At 49.2% G+C, this 22,616-nt stretch overlaps 1 protein-coding gene across 1 annotated transcript in view; it reads left to right on the top strand.

Moving 5' to 3' along the window:
- Positions 1-21,371, top strand: part of NEDD4L (NEDD4 like E3 ubiquitin protein ligase) — a 342,953-nt gene extending 321,582 nt beyond the window's left edge. Inside the window, exons 23-30 of the mRNA XM_047086375.1 lie at positions 149-244; positions 7,197-7,270; positions 9,639-9,699; positions 10,914-10,973; positions 12,405-12,512; positions 13,760-13,856; positions 14,708-14,780; positions 19,581-21,371. Of these exons, the coding sequence (XP_046942331.1) occupies positions 149-244; positions 7,197-7,270; positions 9,639-9,699; positions 10,914-10,973; positions 12,405-12,512; positions 13,760-13,856; positions 14,708-14,780; positions 19,581-19,683 (672 nt within the window). The 3' untranslated portion in view covers positions 19,684-21,371. The remainder of the gene's footprint in view (positions 1-148; positions 245-7,196; positions 7,271-9,638; positions 9,700-10,913; positions 10,974-12,404; positions 12,513-13,759; positions 13,857-14,707; positions 14,781-19,580) is intronic.
- The last annotated feature ends 1,245 nt before the right edge of the window (positions 21,372-22,616 follow it).

Below are 22,616 nucleotides of genomic sequence, written 5' to 3'. Positions count from 1 at the left end.
GAGGTTTGGAGCAAGGCAGGAAACACGCTAGCGACTAATAGAATTCTTGAGCATTCTGAATGGATTCGTGTGAGAAGGACTTAATCATTTCAAGAAGTCAAATGCATTGGTATTTGGGGAGAACTTAATTTCTCTGTCATTTCCATAGGATAGTGAATATTACAACTCTTTGAAATGGATCTTGGAAAACGATCCCACTGAACTGGACCTCATGTTCTGTATCGATGAAGAAAATTTTGGACAGGTAGGTGCTGGCATCCCCAGGAATCCCTCTTTGATTCTCAGAGTCTTGGCTTCTTCACAGAAGGGCTGTGACAGGACTCCTTCACTAGACCATTGAAGCCACCTCGGAGAGCTTCAGATGTTACTTAATTAAGCACCTATTTGTATCAGTACCTCCTTGTCCTTCCAGGAAGCTAAGTCCCAATTACTGCCTGTTCTGTCTTCCGGCAAAGTTAGAGATTCTGAGGCCTCTGGGGCATGAAGCACACACCTCCTCACCTAACGCAAATCTGAACGTGAATGTTTGGGCCTTGGTTTTAGGATTTTAAGTACTTCAAAAAAATAGTGTGTTTACTTAGTGGTGTAAGTACGTGACCAGGATAGCTGATGTTTGGGGGGCCTTGGGGTGGTCTCTCTGCCTAACGGTTCTGCTGTCGTGGTGAAATTTGTCTGCTGGGGCTCAGCAGGCTCAGGTTTTTCTAACATTCCCTTCTTGCTTTGCGCCCACACGGTCATTAGGCTGAATTAATCATAAAGGTCAATTTCAAAGCTAGAGGTGCCTGCTTGGAACCTTCAGCTTCATCTTAAAGTTCCATAGGATGTGTTTGTCTTAAACCTGAAACATTTGATTGATTTGTCCCTGGTGATAACGGTGCTTTTAGGGAGGTTTTCTCAATAGTATTATCCGACCCTGGTAGCTGTCATTTCACAAAAGCCCAGAGATCGTAACTCATCTCCCAGACCAAATCTACATGACCCTGAAATTCATGAGACGTGGAGCCCGCCTGAAGGATGGTCAGATAGAAAATGAAATTGATTTCCCTTACTGCTCCAGAGGTTATTAAGAGTATACTCTGCTCTCAAAAAAATGCCTCTGGCTTTATACATTGCTGTGCTCAGTTTTATAGGTGAAGCTAGGAGATCAGGTCCCTGCCCTCCTGGGTTCACGGCCTTAGAGAGCAAATACAATCCTGTAATTCTTCCACTTAAAAATGCTTTGTTGACCATCTTGTGACCTTCAGTCTAAATTAAAACCTTTTTTTTTTTTTTAAAGCATAGCTTGTGACCCAGTGCTGCCCACCTTTAGCCTTGTCTTTTGACCGCTCTATCTGCTCACCTTGACAACCATTGTGTGCCTATAACCTTGTCCCCGGAGATGCTTCTGAGCCTGAGCGCTGTCTGTGCGCCGCCCGTCCCCATTCCTGCGCATTCTCACCCCCTCTCTCCTGTAACTCTTCTCAGCGGGTCCCCTGATCGTTACCCACCTACTGTGTCCTATGAGCCGACCTCAACCTGACGTCATCTTGGTATTTCCAGTGCTCAGCATGCAGCCGAGGCCTCCTAAATGCTAATCGAGCAGATGAATGAATAGCGCTAACCTGGTGTTCTTCAGTTTCTTTCTTTCTTTTCTTTTCTTTAGTTAATAATGTTATCAGTAACAGAAACTCCCAAGTGTGAGAAAACAGAATAAATTGCTATGGCTTCATTTTTTAAGCGGGACCTAGTTAAGGGTCTTAACTGCCAATTTTCAAAGGGTAAACACACGCATCATCATCCTGGAACTGTCTTCCTTTCATTTTTAACACATGAAGGAAGGAGAAGAAATAAGGAACCCAGAAAGACTTAATCTTGTGTGTCGACTGAAAAAAAAAGAAATTACATCCACTTATAGAAAACCATATGACTAACTTAAATAACACAGTTCAGAAGACATTAGTTATGCCAGAGTTAGAAAGAGATGCACTGGGAAAGCTTCCTTGGTTACAGTAAATTGGAACTGTTTCCACCTAATAAACAAAAACCAAACACAAGACGTTTGGATTTTTAAGTAGTCTTCTAACAAACGTTCTGATTATCATTATAGTTCATATCAATTATTCATTAAAAACAATTCTCAGACCTCCTCTAATGCAGTAGATTCTTCTGACTTTGGGACTGCATCAGGTGGAGTAACACAGTAATGAAAACAGACTCACAAGACGAGAGGGAGAATGATCAGGTGCCCTGTTTGTTGAACGACTGCCTTCCCCTTTCAGAGTGCTAACCTGATTAACAGGGAACTCGTGTTCTCTGTTTTGCATTCTGGGAAGAAATTTAGAGGGAATTAAGCAGCCACGTATTGGTCGCATCCCTCGTTTCCAGTCCCTCCCCTAGCCCTGTTCATTTCAACTCCGAAATACTTCTCAGATGCGTCTGTCCTCCCTTCCCGTCACACCAACACCCACGTCTAAGCTACCGTCTCATCTCATAGACAACTAGCTGGGCTTTTCTCTCCAGCGTGGCCTCCTATAATGGCAGACTGGTCTTTTTGGGATGGACCAATCGTCATGTCATTCCTCTGCCAGAAAGATAAAGATCCAGCTCTTTGATTGGCCCCATGAGGGTCCTGCGTGGCCTTGCCCCATTTTCTCTGTCTTCAGATGGCATTTTGCATCACAGAGCTGTCCCTCATGCTCTCTGGGTCTGGTCTCCTTGGACTTCTTGAGCACACCAGGTCCCTTCTCGCCTCAGGACCTTTGCTCATGGTGTTGCATCTTTTGGGAACGTACAGCCTCCTACCTGCAGCTCAAACCTCCCTTCCTCAAGGGAACCGACCCTGACCCCCGGCCATAATCCTTCAGAGTATGTCCCTGTCTCCCACTGGCACGTAGCACGGATGTCTGTGAGTTTATCTGTATGATTCGGTGGCGGCATTGAGTGCAGCCTGGTGGCAGCACTGGGTGTACGTTTTGCTCACCACTATGTACTCACCCGCGCAGCATCTGGTGCTGAGCGGATGCTCCAAACAGCGACTGAACCAGCATGGGCCTCCACCAACGTGCAAGCCTCTCCCCTCTTCCAGCCCTCTGCAAAACTGGGCACCACTCGTCGCCATTTATTGGAACCCAAGAGGAAGCTCGTGCCTCCCTTGTGCCAAAACACAATACTCTCTTCAACGGCGAGAAGTTACCACCCAAGTCGAGTGCACACGCGGCGGGCCGTCCTCGGTGCCGTTCACTGTGTTTTCCTTCCACAACTGGAAACATCGGGCCGCAAAGCTGGGTGCCAGCCGTCGTTTCATGGAAAGAAACTGCAGCTGCTGTCGTTATTGTGCAGTCTTTTCACCCTGGCTGGCGAGGATTTGGAGCCACTGGTTTCTGGGGCCTCCTATGAATGTTGCCACTGAACAAATTTCAGTTCTTGGGCAGTCCTCCTGTGCCAAGCAGGAAGAATAAACCATGCACTTCTGCACACAAGTGCACCCATACCCCGCAGGAGCGGTCACTTTTTCAGAGCTGCAACAAGTAGCAATTCTTCATCGCCTGCTCAGCAAATTAGCATCTGATCCAGTTGTTTTGCAGAGGCGCTGGAAGGGTGGACTCTTACAAAGCCGTGCAGGAGGGAGGGGAACAGAATGGGCAGCAACCTGCAGGAAAATTCTTCAGGGCCAGACGTACGTTAGGTGTACATTCTCAACTGAAGGGATAACACCCCGGAGGGGGTAAAATCTAGTTCTTAGAGAACAAGAGAGTCTCAGCCATTACAATGGTTTGTGGCCCTGCTCCCAAAAGGCCACACAGTATATACCACAGGTATACTGTGAATCTGTTTATTAAGATTTAATGGGAAGAAAGGGGCAGGGAGGGGGTCTCAAGGGGCTCTTCAGGGGTCGAGCGTGAAAAAAAGGCTGAGAAAGTAGTCAAGAGCACATTTAGTCCCTGCCCTCCTGGAGCCACCATGTCTGAACTTAGTGTGAAGTGGGGGGAGCTCCGGGAACAGAGCAGCTCAAGACGCTGGTTAGACGTGTATGGGCAGAGATGGAGGCTGGCCCGAGAAATCTACGGGCAGAGGGGCAGGCAGGTGCCACCCCCGGGGTGTGGGCTTTGCAGTCAGATGAACTTAGGCTTGACCCTCGCTCTCTCCACTTCCTGCGGAGTCGCGCGCTCGGTGAGAAAATGAAGGCGATGGCACGTGCCTCATTGGCATAGTTTAGTGATGGCCCCTGTGGTGAGCCTAACGCTGTGCCTGGACCACAGGAAGCCGTCTGTGTCTGGCCCTTGGAAGCCGGTTTAAAAAGTGGAATTGTAACAGCAGCCCCTACTACCCACTAAAATGCTGTCTGTGAGGAGCTCAAGCAGGACGGAGATTGAACACCGAAAGCCTGGGCTCAGACACCGATTGCCAGGCTCTGGGAGCAAGACCCGAAAACCACCCTCACTGCCTCCCAGAGATACCCGCCCTCAGAATCGACCACAAGAGGCTCCTGGGTGGCTCCGTCGGTTGAGCATCTGACTCTGGCTCAGGTTGTAATCTCATGGTTCATGGGTTCAAGCCCCACATTGGGCTCTATGCTGACAGCTCAGAGCTTGGAGCCTACTTTGAATTCTGCGTGTTTGTCTCTCTCTCCCCCCCTCCACCTCTCTCTCCTCTTCCTTCCCTCACCTCCCCCCCAAAAAATAAAGTAAAAAAATTAAAAAGAAAGAATTCACCACGAAACCAGACAGCTGCCCACAGATTCACTGCTTGCTTGACCTCCTTACTTAGCACAGACAGCATGATCCCTCTCTTTTTTTCCCTTTGCACAACAATTATATTCATTTATCTGATTATAAAATAGTAATTTAAGTAGTAAACATCAAACCGTTACAATAACTATATATAAAAATCACCCATAGTTCCTCTCACCTGGAGAAGGTTCATGATTAAAATTTTGATGTTCTTCCAGAATTATTCTTTGTAAGCACATGCACACAAGGTTTTTTATTTTTACACAATGGAATTGTACGATGCATACACACGCTTTGAATATATCCCAGATACCTTTCTATGTCAGGAGGTGTCGATGTATTCCATTAAAGTGGCTACACCGAATTCCATTTCCTAGACTCTGCATTTTTTAACCAGGCCCCATTGCTAGGCGTGCAGGCTATTTCATTATTTTGCTATACAGGCAGCATAATGATCATAATCTGGGGAGTATGCATCTTGTACATTTGACCCGATTTTTTCCCCGTGGTATAAATTCTAAAAGTATTATGACCGGGAATGCTGTGCCCATTAAAATTGATGCCTGTTGCTAAATGATCTTCCCAAAAGGTTGAAGTAATTAGACTCCCACCAGCAGGGTGGGGAAGAACTGTTTCTCTCCCGTCAGCCCTGCTGGCTAGCTGCTCTTTTTCCTCACTACGTGTTCCTTTTGGAGGCCCCAGAGGTGTTTTTCTCCTCTTCATTCCCCGTTCTCTCTCCCTGTGGTTGATCTTCTCACTCTAGGACTCTCTGGAAACTGCAGCCCCCGGAAAAAAATTCTACCTTAGTGTTGCTGAACTGTGCGTAAGACCTCTCAGTCCCAAGAACTGGGCTTGGATGTATTGACTTGCTTGGTGTGAATGTGATGGGGAGACTCCGTCACTGAAAGGGAACAGCAGTGCAGTCTTCGAGGAGGAATAAATGGAGAAAAGAAAAGCCATCGGGGGCTTATTAAAAAATACAGCAGGATAAATGAATACTGTCCACAAACCTCTAGAGAGCGGTCAAAGAACTGAAAAGGTTGTCTTCTAAGAAACGTGCCCATCTCAACCCCACGCATAACCGTCCACCATCCTCGAGGATTGCCGTGGCACTTACGGGACAGGGGCAGACAACTGCAGGGAGAACCAGGGAGACAGGACCACGGCCGTGGAGAAGGGGAAAGTGGGAAGTAAGGAAGAGCTTGAAGAAAACTTAAAACTTCAGTAACAAAATCCATATCGCAGACAGTAAAGAGCTGAAGTAACATCGTAGAAAATGGAGTTCAGTCATGTGATAGAGACACCAGATCCCTCCCAGAAGAAAGAGAAGTAGAAAAAAGAGGAAAATGGATGACCAACGTGCTTTGACTGAAAAAGCTATCTCATCATGACCAAGAGCAGTAATCAAGTGCATAATCCAGAGAACAAGGTCTGAGTTTTGGGGCCAGAGAGGCTCAGTCTGTCCCTGGATGTGTGTGGCTGGAGGTGAGGCCTCACTGATGGTGGACCTCCGCCAAAGCAGAAGATTTCATTACAGATTGGAATCTATCCCTTGTGATGGATGTGACCTGGAAACTTAACTCTGGAAAACCCTTTCCGCAGGCTTGGCTCATTCTCAGAAATAGCCAGTTATGCATGGAGGGGGGAAAGGCAAAAAGGGATCCCAGCAAAACATCAATGTAGCCGTCGTTGAATATGGGACTTGGGGGTGGTATTTTTTTTCCTTCCCCTCCCCCTAAAATTTTTATAAGAGTAAGCATTTTATTTATAAAATAGTAAGTCCCCTCCTCCCTTGGTTTCTGCTAGTCAGTGCTTTATACACCATGATGTTGAGTTAGGGCCGGCATGAAGTGCAGAAAAGGCCACGCTTGCTTTCAGCCGCTTTGCTTTAAAATCCTGGGTGGCCCTGCGGGAGGGAGCCTGCCCAGGCAGTGGGCGAGGATGTGTCTGGATGCACACAGAAGGCCAAGGCCCCTCAGAACAGCAGGGAAATCCATCCCTCAACCTTGCTTCTGAAGCTGCTTTTATTTTTTTAAGGCCCTGTGCTTTGCCTTTTTGAAAGAAACTCCATGCATCTTTTCTTACGATTATAAAATCGAATTCTCAGAAACAAAGTGCATTCGAACTTGGATCTCTGTAGTCTTGATAAGCGTCCCTGTCATTTCTGTTAAATGTAATTAATTAATTTCTTGATAAATGAATGATAGCAGATGAAAAATGTTGCTCTTCTCCATTGTTGGTCATGTACGAGAACAATTAAAACTCATAAATAACCGCAAAATAATTCACCTTTGATGATAACATCTTTAAATGTGTAACATCTCAACAATATAAAAGCCTCATTAGATAATCTCTTGTACACAGAGCCCGTTTGCTGGGAAATGTTTCCAAATGAATTTTGCTTATCTTCTTTTATAGTAAGACATTATTAGTAATGTGCAGAATAATTTCACGATGGTGATCGTTGTTTTATCTTTGCAATTACAGACCTATCAAGTGGATCTGAAGCCCAATGGGTCAGAAATAATGGTAACAAATGAAAACAAAAGGGAATATATTGAGTACGTATACACATATTTACAGTCTCTTCTTTTTATTAAATTGAATGGCATATTTGGTTCGTGTCCCTTGCCAAAACAGCTCATGCGTGTCGGGGACATACTTTTCCACAATATGAGTTCCTTTCTGGCTTGGGCTAATGGGAAGTCAAATTATAGAGTGGAAAGTTTGACTTGTATCATGACTTCAGTGAGCTGCCTTGTATAAAGGAGTCACAAAAGGAGAAAAAAGTATACGGTATTGAGTAATACAGCAGACACGCTATGGGAGTACGTGGGTATGTGGTCTAAAATTGAGATTTGCAGTGATGAACCGTGGTGTCAACAGCCAGTGGGGTAAAATTAGGAACAACCAGAAATAAAATATTGCATCTCTCTCGACCTCATTTCCATAATAAAAATGTAAGAACATAGTTAAAATGGGTAGGAAAATTCATATGTGCAAACATAATGAATTGTTTCTGATAGCTATAATTTTCTTAACCTAATCTCAGCCTCAGTTGGTGGCACACAGTGTTCAGTCCTTTGGAAATCCAACTGTTAAGTCATCCTAGGGCATTTCTGCCCATCTGAAGGCCTTTGTCTGTTGGCCATGTTACATTTCCCTCTTTGGTGCATGTGTCTGCCTCAGGCACACAAGTCCGGGATCCTCCTTGCTGGCCCCAGAGCAGGGAAGAGGGTCAGTGCAGCCGACCGGTGTTTGGTTCCCGGGTCCTAGTTTCTGGTTCTTGCCGGTTGCAGCCGTGGCCTGAGCCCCGTACCTGCATTCAGGACTCCATTACGTCAAGCCGGTTCCCTCCTCTCTTCTCAGCGTAATTGTCAGTCAGAGGACTTGAACTTGGAGAATTGGTCAAGAGTCTTGGCATCTTTTAGCGTCCTCTGCAAAGAAAAACCTGTCCTTCCTAATTAGCAAGAAACGGAGAGTGTCGGAGCCTCTGCCTAGAGACCCTGACAGACCATGCACTATTAAGTAGCAGACTTCTCCCCTCACAAGCTAAAAGCTTGCTGCGCTTAATTTAAAAAAACAAAAACACAAACAAACAAAAAAACTAGAAGTAAGATACTCCGGTCCTTACCTGTTCACATTAATTGGCACACTTATTCCGAACTCGAACAGTCTCAGGCAGGGTGACACCTTGGCGGATGCCATTGTCTTCATTTGAAGGTACAGGCTTTGAATGGGTTTTTTAAAACACTGCCCTGAAGGGGATTGGGGTCAGATGTCTGAGGGTGTGGACACTGTCATGCATGTTGTACATCATCCTTTGCAGTTCTTTTTAAGTTTCAAATTTGGTGGGAAAAGACAGGATGGTTAAAATCTCCACCTGCCCCCTGACACATGGGTTCCCCCAGTGCACGAAGACTCTCGGGCTGATGCATACAGCAGGTGCGGGGAAGCCTGATGTGGCCAAGCAGTGGCTGTGTAGCGGGGCTGGGCCTCGACGGCCGTTGCCAGGATACCATCTGGTAGGGGAGAGCCTTTCCGATAAGGTCCTCGTGCTATTTCCAGGACTTGAGCCGGAATCTAAAGTGGATTCACCTAACAGTAAATTCTGCTGTGCACTAAACATTGTCACAGAGAAGATGGTTTCAGTGGATTTCTGTTATTTAAGGAGGTCTTATCATTAAGCCTCCAAATTTTGGTATTAAAGAGTTAGTGTAAATCATTTTGCTGGTAAGTTATGTGTCGTTGAAAACCAGTACACTGGCTAGTGCTTCCAGAATGAACTGTCTCACGAGGTATGTTGTACTGAGTACTCCTTTTAAAAACATAATGTACATGTTGGGGCGCCTGAGTGACCCAGTCGGTTAAGCTTCCGACTTTGGCTCAGGTCATGATCTCGAGGTTCGTGAGTTCGAGTCCCACGTCGGGCCCTGTGCTGACAGTGCGGAGCCTGTGTGGGATTCCCTCTCTCTCTGCCCCCGCTCACTTGCATGCGCACGCGCGCTCTCTCTCCCTCTCTTAAAAAAATAAAATGAAAATATATGTACATGCTTATGTATACGTGGATGTGTGTATATGTGAGTTCACGTGTGTATACGTGTGCCATGCGCACATACATCCATACTGTACAGCCTTTTTTATCCCTCTTCTCCACATAGTCGCATTTATACGCAACTTTGGTAAACTAAGGCTTGGTTGGAGGGAATAAATTACTTTTGAAATGCTCAGGCTTTAGGTTTCCCACACATGTTCCAGTCACCCTTGAAAGAATTAATGCATCAACTGTGCCACAGCTCTAGACCCTCCCGTTTGCCCGCCATCAAGGGGGTTTCTCCACTTTCCCCTCCCCCGGTGAGAAGGTGTGAAGAAACGAATGTGTGCCCGTGGTGACGAGGGTGGATGCAAATTGTCCCATTTCTCCTGCAGCTTAGTCATCCAGTGGAGGTTTGTGAACAGGGTCCAGAAGCAAATGAACGCCTTCTTGGAGGTAAGTCTGGCACCGTCAATCGTCGCCTGAGAGACGATGGCTGTCCTCCGTGGGGTGGCGCGGGGGCACTGTTTGCACACCGCAAGATGGCGAGGGGGTGGGGATGCGCGGCAGAAAGGTCAGGCCTGCGCGGCTCACCCCGTGGGCCACCCTTTCTTTTCATGGATGTTCTCCTGTCATGCTTCTGCCTGAATTCCTCACAGACTTCCACCCAGGCACACGTAAAACACCTTCGCTTAGGCTGGGTTTCTATCTTAACACCAAGCCGTCTTGGGCCAGCGTTCACCCTGTTAGAGCGTGAAGCAGACACTCCTCAGATCCAAATCCGTCATGTCAGCGGTGCTCCCGAGCCCCTAGCGGAGGGTGGGGAGGTTCATGGTTTTTTTTAAAAAAATGGTTCACTTGGACCAAAAGCGAAATTCCTTTTTAAGCCTTGATAACAGCTTTAGTAAAGAGAACATGAGAACACGCCCCAGGTGCACACTGAACCAGTGTGGAATCCTTAGGCGATGCCCTCCTTGGCTTGCCCCAGCTCGGTCACCTACAGCAGCAAGTAGAGCCCTAGGCCACTCACAAAATTCAGGGACTTGCGGCATAAAAGGGTGAGTTAGATGTACAAGAGGACAGCGAGTTTCGTGCTTTCTTTACGTCAGAGACCCAGGAGGCAGATTCCTGGCCCGGCCCCAAGGGATCCCACTTCCAGGAACCAGGTGCTGCCCACAAGACCCGGGAGCAGGGAGCAGGCCTCTCTGGAGCTCTCCAGGGGTCGGTGCGAACCGGGAGCCAGAGCTGAGTCTCCGTGCTCCTCTCTCCTGTCCCGGATCACATCACCTCCTCCTGTATTGCCTCTCTGTGCCTTCCGTACCTTATTTTGAAACACGTTCTCTCGCACATCTGTGGCTTGGGTGTTTTAGGACACATTGACTCATCGCTCTGTCATAGATGGCTTCTGGAATTCGCCTGCCTCCAGCAACCCATATTTTCCAAGGGTTTCTGAGATTACTCAAATATCCGAACCCTCTAGGTCCTCCTGCTTTTCAAGACGTTTCTATTGTGACTGTGCTGTTTGTGTCGGAACTACAGTCACCGGATACTATCGCTGAGACGTAAATCACCAGCGAAGAATATGTTTTTCCTGGCTGCTTTGTTTTTTCTGTGAAATTTGTCTCTTTCAAGGAAAAAGGTGTTGACGGTGATTTTTTTTTTTCTTTCAGGGATTCACAGAACTGCTTCCTATTGATTTGATTAAAATTTTTGATGAAAATGAGCTGGAGGTTTGTGTTTTAAACGTTTTCTGTAAAGTAGGTATTTTTAAAGTGGTCCTCACTACCTCACCAATGAGATATTATTTCCTGGTCCGCAAGGTCTTAGGGAGTGAGCTTAGATGGATTGCACTGTATGTCTCTCACGGGGTGTGTTTGTCGACCTTAGAGGAGAGAGTAGCAAAAGCAGTCCCTTGTCGGTTCCTCACCCAGGAGAGGGCAGTTCTGGGCCACACGGGACAAGTAGAGGCCTGCTGAGCTGAGTTGGGTTCATGGCCAGGTGTACAGGGTAAGGAAAATTGCTGTCGAGGGAGTCAAGGTTGAGACGGCCCGTTGGCTGGGCCTCCTGCCCACACGGGGGTAGCTGAACTGGGCCTTGGCCAGGACGCGAGCACCAGGGGCTGTGGAACAGTGTCTCTGTGGACTTGACATGGTGCACATTGAGTAAGGGAGAACTTTGGGAGACACCAAGGCAGTAGCAGGAGGCCATGTGTACAGGATTGTTTCAGTTTCTTTGTGTTGACCTAGGTGAGAACTAGGAATCTCTCACCCTTCGTTCTGCCCAGAGCAATAGAAGGAGGAAGACTGTCTGCTGAGACAGTGTCCCCCGTCTGTCCAGGCCACCACATCCAGCGAAGCATTTCTTATAGACTAGCCTTCTGTTCTTTTATCTTGAAATAGAAACTTCAAGGCCGATGATGTTGAGTCATATGTCGTAATCCCCTCATTTTGTAGGTGGGGAAACTGAGGCAGGGAGCAATTCATGACCTCCCACATTTACCCAACAAGGTTTGGGCACGGTCACGCCTAGGATCCATTCTCAGGCGTCTGGTTTAGTTCTCCTTCCGTTTTTCTTTGGTGCCTCTGCAGGAGTGTCGTGTGCTCTTGTGCCCAGGAATCCTTCCTGCTGGGGGGGATCGGGTAGTAAGACGAGCCCTAAGCCCCGGTCACTGCCCCGGTCATTACCTTAGGACAGGTCCGCATGCACACAGCTCTGGTCAGCAAGCCGACTGAGCGGGGCTCTGGCTGCCATAAAGCACTAGTTTTCCTGTGGGTTGGGAGACATTTCAGATATCGAGACACATAACCTCTCCGAAGGGAAAACGGCTGGAGTAATGAGCAGCTGTAAACGGAGCCCGAGAAAATCTGAACACCGAGCTCAGATTAGAGGGGTGGGCGAGAGACAGACGTGGAGTGGCATTTGCACCGTGAGTGGCTGTGGCCTGAACACACGTTAGAACTGGGTCCCCCTCCTTGCCCGCGCTGCCTCTTACCTGAGGTGGAGGAGAATGTTGTCCCCGTCACCTGTTTTTAAGAGCTCCTGGCGTACCGTACTGCTTTACCCATGACAAAGTGCTGGTGTTGAGAAAAGGCCATTCCTCCGTGGGTGATTTCTTGGGCCTTCACATGTGCCCGTTCACATCTGGTCCTTCTGTCTCCTAGTTGCTGATGTGCGGCCTTGGCGACGTGGACGTGAACGACTGGAGACAACATTCTATCTATAAGAATGGCTATTGCCCAAACCACCCTGTCATTCAGTGGTTCTGGAAGGTAAGGCCGTGGCTGCTGGGGCGGTCCCTCTCCCCAGGCTGGCTTGGGCCTGAGGGCTCTGTGCTGCCTTCCCGTGGTCCTGCTTCTGCAACCCAAGACTCTGTTGGCACTTGGGCCACTGGGGGGAGAAAGCAGCCCTTCCTGCTGTGTTTCCATCACTCTGGTGAGCAGTTATCCTGCACACGGTCCATCCTCATCGGAGCACTTTGTCCTTCCTTGACCGCCTGACTGAAGCGGCTTTATGTGAGGAACCCACTGAGTACAATGAAGTCGGTAATTGGATTCGAGGGTCAGAACTGGTCCACCAAAGTATAAATGAGAATGGGAAGCTTCTCGGGGCAAAGCATGCTTTGAGATTGTGCCAAGATGCCATTTTTGGTTAAAAAATCATTTCCCCTTTCTTGGTTAATTCCAACAAATATTTTGATATTTTATATCCTTCAGTCAAGGATGCAAATGAAATTTGATGTACTATCTTAGGGCCAACATTTGCTTTTTGTTCAGCTGAGGAGAGAAGCGAAATAGGAGTGAGTTAAGTCCAGGCAAGAGACCATAAACTGCCTTCTAAAGAAGAGTTTCGGGGGGGGGGGAAGCTTGTTTATTTACTTCCAGAAATAAGAAATCCCAAAACTTGTTTTAATTTCATGATCCCTGGGATCATGACCTGAGCCTAAACCAGACTCGTGACCTGAGTCAGACGCTCAACCAACTGAAGAGAGAGAAAAATTTAAAAGCAGGATCTTCAAAGCCCAGTCCACCTGTCTACACAATTCTTGTCATAATTCAGATGCGTAGCATACCCGGGTTTTTCTAGAGGCCTGACCTGGCCTCTGCTTTCCTTTCTTTTTCTAAAATGTTACCTTTAGAGGATTTGTCTGGGTCTGAAATCTCCCCTCCTAACCTGGCCTCCTGATGTTGGCGCTTCTTGAACACTGGGGGTCTTTGATCGGCCCGCGGGGGGGCTGGCACGCCTCACCCACGGAAGCGTGAGCTCCGTGCCACCAAAGAGTTTGCTTTGTATTTCATTTATTTTGACCTGTCGGCAGAAGAAGAAAGAGACGTCGCGATCTCTGGTTCTCTGAGATCACACAGGCGGTACTCTGGGGCCCATAAAAAACAGACTCTGTTTTCAGTCAGCGGTCTCGGTCTTCCGCTGCAGTATTTATGACTGCGTCTGGCCTGTCTGGGTTACCGCAGTACAGGCCGGGTGCCCCACGCAGTGTAACGACCTTCTGCCTCCGTTCCAGGCCGTGCTGCTCATGGACGCGGAGAAGCGGATCCGGCTACTGCAGTTTGTCACGGGGACGTCCCGAGTACCCATGAATGGGTTCGCCGAACTTTATGGTGAGCGGGGCACCGACGGGTTCAGTTCTCCTCCTGGGACTTTGCAGCCAGGCTTCCGCGGCGGCCCCGCACGGCTCTGCCTCCCAGAGTGTGTCACCCGTAGGTCCCGTCAGAGGACTCGTGGGGAGAGGGCTTTGGGTTTAGTACAGAAAAGAGTTGGTCTGTCTGTGTTTGTTTTTTTTTAAAGCTTATTTTGAGAGACTGAGCATGCAAGTGGGGGAGGGGGAGAGAGAGAGAGAGAGAGAGAGAGAGAGAGAGAGAGAGAGAGAGAGAGAGAATCCCAAGTAGGCTCCATGCCATCAGTGCAGGGCTCGATTCCATGACTGAGATCATGACCTGAGCCAAAAATCAAGCGTCAGACGCTCAACTGAGCCACCCAGGCGCCCCATTTTTCTCTCTCTCTCGTTTCGTATCTTGGTGTATCTTGAAGGACTGCTTACCTCCAGGAGACAGAATCCCTTGGAGCTTACTATATAGATGTTAGGAAATCACTCTTTCTGCTCTGCTTTAAGGTTGGAGTTCACCGCGCCCCTCCCCCCCCCCCCCCCCCCCCCACCCAATGCCTTAAGTGTAAGCTTTCCAGGCTCTGCTGAAAGGCTGCAGCCGGCTGCACTGGGGCTTGCTGTGAAACTTGGTGCCCCTCCATTCTGAAGGAGGTGCAGGGTCTGTGCGAGGCTGTGCAGGCCCCTGTATCTCCCGACAGCAGGGCTTCGGTGCTGCCCGGAGCCAGGACGGTGTTTCCGTCTCCTGCACGACGCTCGCCCATCTCCTTCCCTTTCCTTTAGGCCCCACCTCAGCTTTGCTCTCCCACCTTGAGCACGCTTAGCATTTATTTCTCTTTTTTTGCCTAGGTTCCAATGGTCCTCAGCTGTTTACAATAGAGCAATGGGGGAGTCCTGAAAAACTGCCCAGAGCTCACACGTGGTGAGTGACAAAAACACCCAGTTGTCCACAAATCGTGTTTGAAACGCTTAGGTGGGGCCGATGCAGGGCTGGAGGTTACAGAGTGCCGTGTTGCCTGCCCATGGATAGCGGACAAAGTGTAGATTCTAGAATAATGGCTGGTAAAGCTCAAACCATGGTCTGAACGGACCCGGTGTGTTTGGCTCATAAAGGGTTAACTGCTCCCCACGCTGGGGGGGCGGGTTTCCTCCTCCAATCCCCACCCCCCTGAAGGTACCTCTGTCCCCAGGCCCCACCCCCCCCCATGCTGGGGGGCGTTCCTTCTCCAATCCACACCCCCCCGAGCTGGTGGGCGTCGCCCCCAGACCCCATCCTTCCTCAGTACTCCAGAAGTACGGATCGCACCTTGCACCGTGTATTCACCGTACAAGGTCATGGCTGTTCTCAGACCCCACTGACAGACTGGGTCTTTACTGCAACCTGAAGATGGTTTTTATTCCCAGAACTTGGGCTAAAATTCCCTGGAGAAACACTGTTTTAGAAGACCTCTCATGGCCATTCGTACCTCGTAAGGCTCTGGAATTCATCAACAGCACGACGGTAGCTGGTGGGCCGGAGAGGTCTGACAGAGGCCCGCGTCCCCCGGGGGTGGGAGCCAGGCAGCCCTCAGCCTCCAGGATGCGGGGGCCGGGAGGAGGGGACCCCGCCATCTCCGAAGGGTCCCCTACTCCCTCGGCACAAGAATGACACTTAGCAGCTCTCAGGGCGCTCTTGCTAAGCCAGGCGCGACGTTCCGGCGTCGGCTTCGCCCACAGACTTCCGTGTCTTGCTCTTAGGAAGCGGGTGGAGGTGGCCCCTCTGGAAACGGTGGGCCGCACAGCCCTGCTCTCCTCACCAGCAGGGGGCCTTCCAGAGCCAGGGGCTGCAGGGCGCCCGGGAATGCTTATCGTGGGGAAACGCCCCCCCTGCCCTCTAAGTGCCCGCTAGGCGGCAATTCTCCTGAAAGCGCGTTTGCGGAAAATTGGCCGAGGGAGGTTGTTCGATTCCCTTGCCTTTGCTGGAGAGAAAGCCTCCCCGCTTATACCAGTCATGGGACTCTGAATGTAGTGAACATGGTCCTTGCCCATCCGACCCTCGGAAGCAGGCTGACTCCACCTAAAGCTGGTGGCTCTCCGAAGCGGTGATTGCCGTGATCCTCTGCCTTTATTCTCGAAGGAGAATGCATTGGTGGTTTGGAGCTTGGATTCCAAACAGTGTCCGAGCCCAGTTTTCTGGGTTATGATAGCCTGCGTCTGGAAGGCAGGCAGCATTGCGCTGAGCCCCGGGACCACTGGGATTGATGCAGAACTCCCCAGCTCACGGGCTGGTAAAGCCAGGTGGGAGTAAGGGCTGAACTACCGGCACAGCCGTCTTGTGTGGGCCAGGCACTGGTGAATCTTGGTGGCGGCCTCACGGGACGCCGGCATCCCCATCAGCGGCCAGGACGCTTGCCCCAGGGTCACACAGCTCACAGACTCCCAGAGCACAGGATTGGAACTCAGCTCCGCCAGAATCGGGATCTGCACACTAACCACGGCATTAGATCTGCTGCCTTTATTGCTGCAGTTCGCTTTCTTTGGAGACTCTCTGAGGAGAACCAAATACTCGAGCGTCCGGCCTGTGTCCCTCCGTGACCCTGTGGACAGACGTCTTTACTGTTGACCTTTTCTTCCGTTTCCGAGTCCGTGTGCTTGGATCACATCTGAAACATGGTGCTGCCCAGAGACGATCTCCGAACTCAGTGGTTCCCGGCATCGGCTGCGCATTGGAACCTCTTAGAAGTTTTCAGAAAATCTGATGCCGGGGTCCTGCCCCCAGAGATTTGGACGTAATTGGCTTGGGGCGTAGCCTGAGCTGTGGGGTTTTCAGAACTCCCCGGGAGCCCCTGGCACACAGAGTATAAAACCCCTGCCCTTCCCTAGGGAGGACGGAGGTCTGCCCACGGGAGGGAAGCAGCCCAGTGGGCTCTTAGCGGAGCCTCTTTGCTCCTGTGTGGGTCCCAGAAATCAAGTGACAGGCGTCGGCCTGCTGATGCTCAGACTCCCGCCCGGTGAAGAAGAGGGCAGGCTGCGGGCAGGGGTGGGCCTGTTTCTCTGGGTGGCTCTGCTCCCGGCCTGGCCCCCAGACTGCAGTGGGCCGGCTGCCCACAGCAGTGCCACCATCCAGTTTAGCTATAGATAGGTCTGATTTCGTCCAGGTTTTGTGAAAATGTTAAATCGACCATTAAGCTTCAGAATAAAAACCCGATTTACCCGGAGAGCTCATAAACCTCTCAGATGAAATGACTGAAAGGGCTTCATTTCACTGTCCCATCAAAGGTCACTGCTTGGATATTTATACTTTTCAAAGACTCGCAGACCCACCCACTCTTTGGAGACCAAAAATGACCTCAGGCAGCCCACACGTCTTCCACATGAGGAAGCGGGTCCCACCGAGAATATGGAGGCCACTCAGCTGGCTAAGTGGTAGGTCAGAGCCAGCCAGGCTCCTGGCTCATCAGACACTTACCAGGCACTTACTGTGTTCCAGGCGTTGTCCTGAGCACGTTAGATGCGTTAACTCCTATGACCATCACGATAATTGGAAGCAATGGTCATACACAACAGAAAGATGGTCACAGATCCTCGAGAACGCATCACTAGGCCCCGTAGGGATCGCAGGCCCCGGACTGTGTAAGACCAACTGCGGGTCAGACTAAAGTCAGCTTCTGTGACAGGCTGGGGTTTGGGTTTTGTTTTTGTTTTTGTTTTGTTTTTTCATTTTTTAAAAAATATTTATTTATTTTTGAGAGGGAGACAGAGTGTGAGCAGGGGAGGGGCAGCGAGAGAGGGAGGCACAGAATCCGAAAGAGCTTCAGTCTCTGAGCTGTCAGCACAGAGCCCGACACGGGGCCCAAACCCACGAACCGTGAGGTCATGACCTGAGCTGAAGTCAGACACTTAACCAACCGACGGATCCACCCGGGCGCCTCTGTGACAGGCTGTTTCTAAGTGCGGTCTCCAAACGTGGAGCTCTGTGGTGACAGCTGGTAAGGTAACGTTTGAGACCATTACCAAACTGAAAACCCTTTTGGACTTAGTCTTCAGGATTCTTGGGTTTCTGAGAAGTCCAGTTTGAGAAGCCTCGTGTTGTCCTCTGCTGTAACTTTGGTGTTTAGCGACTTAAAAGTCTGAGTGCTCGGTGGGTCTTGTGAAACACATTAAGGGTCTCTAAAGGGCCCACCGTGGATGTGTGTCCATTTCTAATGGCTGCTGATAACTGTTAGTTTTTGAAACATAAGGACTCGTGCTGTTCATGTTTGGAATCATAGGTCAGTGCCAGGAGGGGGTTTTCAATGCTGGGGCGGCACAGTGGTCTGAGCCAGGTGTTGGAGCCAGCCTGGGGCACAGTTCTGGTTTTCCCACTTACTGCGTGACCTTGGGCAAGTTACCTAATCTCTCTGTGCTTCCGTTCCTCTTTTCTAGAATAGGGGTGATTGCTAGCATTCACTGAGGTAGTAGACCAAGAGTACTTAGCAGTGGTGACTGCCGTGCTGCACAAACATTCACTCTTATTCCAACCGTCACTAGCCTTGGCAAGTGCATGTGGCCATTTTCATGACCGGTACGTGTCAGCAGGGCACCCCCATGGGTGTCGATTCTAACGCCTTGTGCCCCATGCAGGCATTCAGTGAGAGGTGAGTGACAGAGAACCATGGTTGCCATCTTTGGGCGCTTGCTTGGTGCGAGGAACACCTTACATGCGTTCTGGTTTGACCTTCCTGGCATCCTGGGAGCAGTTTCCCAGTTTCACAGAAAAAGCAGACAGAGTAAGGTATTCAGAGTAAAAGCATTCAGAGTAAGGTAACGCGCCCAAGGTCACATCGCAGAGCCAGTATCTGAACCTGTTCTCATAGACGGGTGTGCCTCATCGCCCACGGAGGCCACTGTTTGTCTGCAGGCTTCCCTGTCGCCAGGCTGAAGCCTCTAGATATTTGGAGGCTTGCTGTAAATGCGGCTTTCCACTCCAGATGTCGATTACTTGCTCGCCTTTGCTTTGAGCAGGCAGCTTAGCGTTGGAATTCTGGAGACGCCAGCCGCCTGGTTTCCTGGGAATGAGAGCTCGGGCCCCTTGACATTTCCTCTCTGCTCCAGGACCTGAATCTAGAGAAACCATTACCCGCCTCAGAGGCCCGTGATGAAAACAACCTGAGTTACCACCAGGAAAAGCACTTAGCTTGGGAGCTAGCGCAGAATAAGAATAAGCGAGAGCATTCAAAATAGACTCAGCCTTGGTTTTGGTTCATCCCTAACATGTCAGTTCTTTGTGTTCGAGGGTTTGGAACTTGGCACGGATGTCAGTGACCCCAGAAAATTCCTTCCTCTCCCCCGTGGGTTCTGCAGCCTCTTTGGCGTGGACGATTTCATTGCTGGCCTTTTTTTTTTTTTTTTAAGTTTATTTATTTCTGAGAGAAAGCAAGCACAAGCAGGGGGGTGGGGGGGCAGAGAGGGAGGGAGACACAGAATCCGAAGCAGGCTCCAGGCTCCGAGCCGTCAGCACAGAGCACAACACGAGGCTCGAACCCATGAGCTGTGAGATCATGACCTGAGCCGAAGTCCAACGCTTAACCGACAGGCGCCCCCATTGCTGGCATTTATTGTTGATACTCAGAATTGTTGGTGAAGACCTCTGCACGCTCTTGCTCAGGTACCAGATGCCTCCTTAGGCGAACCTAGGAAATGCCGTTGTGACTGCAGGGCAAGAAGGATGCCTTTTTACCTGTTCTTTCTGTTACTTTTGCAGCTTTAATCGCCTTGACTTACCTCCGTATGAAACCTTCGAAGATTTACGAGAGAAACTTCTCATGGCCGTGGAAAACGCTCAAGGATTCGAGGGGGTGGATTAAGCTCCCCCCTCCTCGGGGTGGTTGTTCATCGAGCGAGTCCTGCTTGCACTTTTGCATTTGCCCAACACCCAACTTTGCAGAGACCGAGGCGGAAGAGCGGCCGTACACGGCGGCCTGGCTCCCGGGGCGGGGCCTCCACCCGCGACTTGCCCAGGTTCAGACGTGGGAGCCCGGTCCCAGGTCGCGTTCCTGCATTTTCCACCACGAATTATCAACTGGTTGATGTGTACACTAATAACATTTCAGGAGGACTTATTCTATTTATGTTGTGCCTCTGTAGGCAAAGCCCTTAATAAATATTTTACATACTTTATAATGACAATGAATGGGATTAATCACTCTACAGGTATAGTATTACAACTCATGTTTACTTTTTAAAATGATTTAGACCGATTTTCAGATTTTATTTCATTACAATTAAAGATGTCTCGTGTACTTGGAAAAGTGAGCATATTTTTTTTGTATTTGAATTTCATACCAGGTTTAATGTCAGTGACATTTTTATTTTTGAAGTACTTTGACACCCCCCCCCCACTCCCTATGTTATTAGAATTGAAAGACTGTTGTTGTGTTGTTTTGTTTTTTTTTTTTTTTGTCCAGATACCTACGGACAAGTACTTTGAGAGAATTTCAAATATAACATTAGACATAATGCTACTTTTCTCCATACTCTGAGAGAATGGAAAACAAACTGGATATTACATTGTGTGTGTGCGTGCAAATTTAGCGTAATAGCTCCAGGCTGAGAGAATTGTAACCTAGCATGACAAATTTGGTGTTGACTTGAAGGAAGGAACCACACCGTTATTCCTTAGAAGTAATTCCGTGTGCTAGAACACATTGGAGGCAGGGTCGGACTATCCTTTCTCATTAGAGAAGTTACTTAACCCTCCATGATGCTGTACGGCCATTCTTCTGTTACCTTTTCCAAACTCTTTGCTGTTTGTCGTAGAGACATTTGAATGGGCCTCGACACTCGCTTGATTTGAAACCGTGGAAACCAGATCTGTGTCGTGTCCCGTTTGTACGCGTTTGCTAGCGGTAGCTAAATAACCAGTTTTTGCTCTAACGGCACCAGTTCCGAAGGCACTTTATGTTCTCCCTGGGGGTCCTACCTGGTTTTGTTGATGGGTTGTTGTTGTTTTTAAATCATAGACATTAAATGTGATGATGACTTCTCCTCCCTGCACACATCTTTCTGGTGCAATATCTATCAATTGTGAATCTGGCTGCTGGTGTATAAAACCTGGATGTAAAGCTGAGCCTACACACCTGTCCTCACCAATTGTTTTGTGATCTCTACTCAACTACCAAGATCATTTTAATGCACACTCCGCCTAACCGGGTTTTGTCACCTAGGACATGTTGCATGCTTCAATACTGTGTACCGCCCAAGTTGTGTCTGTTCTGTGCTGGGTTAAAAGTGAGCGGGCACTCTCCGACTTGACCCCCGCGGTCGCGCCGCGAAGCTGGCGGTGCCCAGGGGGAGGGTTCCGCGCCGTCGGGATCCTTTGGCTCTTGTGAGCGTTCGTTGCGGGATTCCGTGGTGTTTTGAGAGAAAGCCTGAGGCAGCGTGGCAGTTCAGCCCTGCTGTCCCTTTAACCTGTGTTGTTCTAAACCCCGTCGCGAGTGGGGGGACTCTAGAGATGTGATCCCTTGCCGCTCGTAGATAAAGACAGAAAATTGTGGTTTCAGGGCCTCCCCGTTTGTTACGGAAGAAGGACCTTTTGGTGTAAGAAATTCATTGTTCCCCAGCTCCGGGTGGCTCGTGAGAAACCAGGAACGTTTGTGGTTATAAATGAACTGCCTATAGAGGTGCAGAGGTCGGAGGTGTCTGAGAGGAGAAGGATTTCTGCAGAGCTGAGGGTTGGCTCCCCTTTCCTATTGATTTAAAAATACCCAACAGTGATCAGAGAGCTTAGATGTCGAGTAATCAGAAAAAACAACATTGCTTATTATTTTTATCTACTTGTGGGATTTTTTCCCCCCTTCAGTCAATATAACCAGTGTCCCATGGCAAAAAAAAACCCCTTTGTGTAACCCCTCACTGTCCAGAGGGCTTTCTTGTTAGGCTCACGCCAAAGCCAGTGCTTGGATGGATTCTGAGAGTGATCATGTCGTTATAGGGGAGAAAGCCTACGATTCTAGTTGAAGAACTGGGATTCTGTCATTTTGCAAACTGTATACTCAAAAAATCAGAATATTTAGTAAAGGCAAATTAGGCAAAGTGTTAAAAATGTGAAAGAAAAGCCCATCCTAAGCTACTTCCTGTACCAGGAGCAGATAAGAATTACCGAACTGGACCCCTTTGAATACTTGAATGACGCATTTGTGAATGACGGTTCAGTTCACCTACCACTAAATATTGGATTGCAGTAACGGCTGAATAGTGCTGGGTTTGGGGTTTGTTTTTCTTTTGTTTTGCTTTTAATCCACACATGAGGTTCCCTCAATCTCAGCAGTTCTTGATGCTTCACTCTGTCTAAAACAGTCCTAGATCTTGTTTTCTCCAAGTCCTGACAGCCACTGTCCCTTGCCTCCAGGACAGAGTCACAGGTGGTGGTTAAGAAAACGCACCGTTGGAACCCACAGGCCTGGCGGGGAGGGTGGGCCACCTCTTCCTGTTACCCCTAGCAGTGGCCCTTCTCCCAAGTCCAAGGTCTCGGTCCCCCCCCCCCCGCCCCTCTCCCCCCCCCCCCCGTTCTCTTAAAAATTCCCCGAGTCTGGCTTGTTTTAAGTTTCCTGAAGAAGGTACCATTATTATGGGTCATTTTGCCACAAGGTTAAGAAGCTGGTTCCAGGGCAACTGCATGATGGACATGAGTTATCACAACTACAGGATTTCGATCCCCGTCCCTTGTTGGCCTGAAGGCGAATTTGGAAAGCCTGGATTGGCTTCCCATAGTGCGCTGCTTTTCCACCGCTGCCTCTGG

The sequence above is a fragment of the Lynx rufus genome, unplaced genomic scaffold (genome assembly GCF_022079265.1).
Source record: "Lynx rufus isolate CCGP_SWC_20201006 ecotype Redwood Valley unplaced genomic scaffold, mLynRuf1.p SCAF_20, whole genome shotgun sequence".
Classification (NCBI taxonomy): Eukaryota; Metazoa; Chordata; class Mammalia; order Carnivora; family Felidae; genus Lynx; species Lynx rufus.
This window is presented reverse-complemented; position numbering and strand designations above follow the sequence as displayed.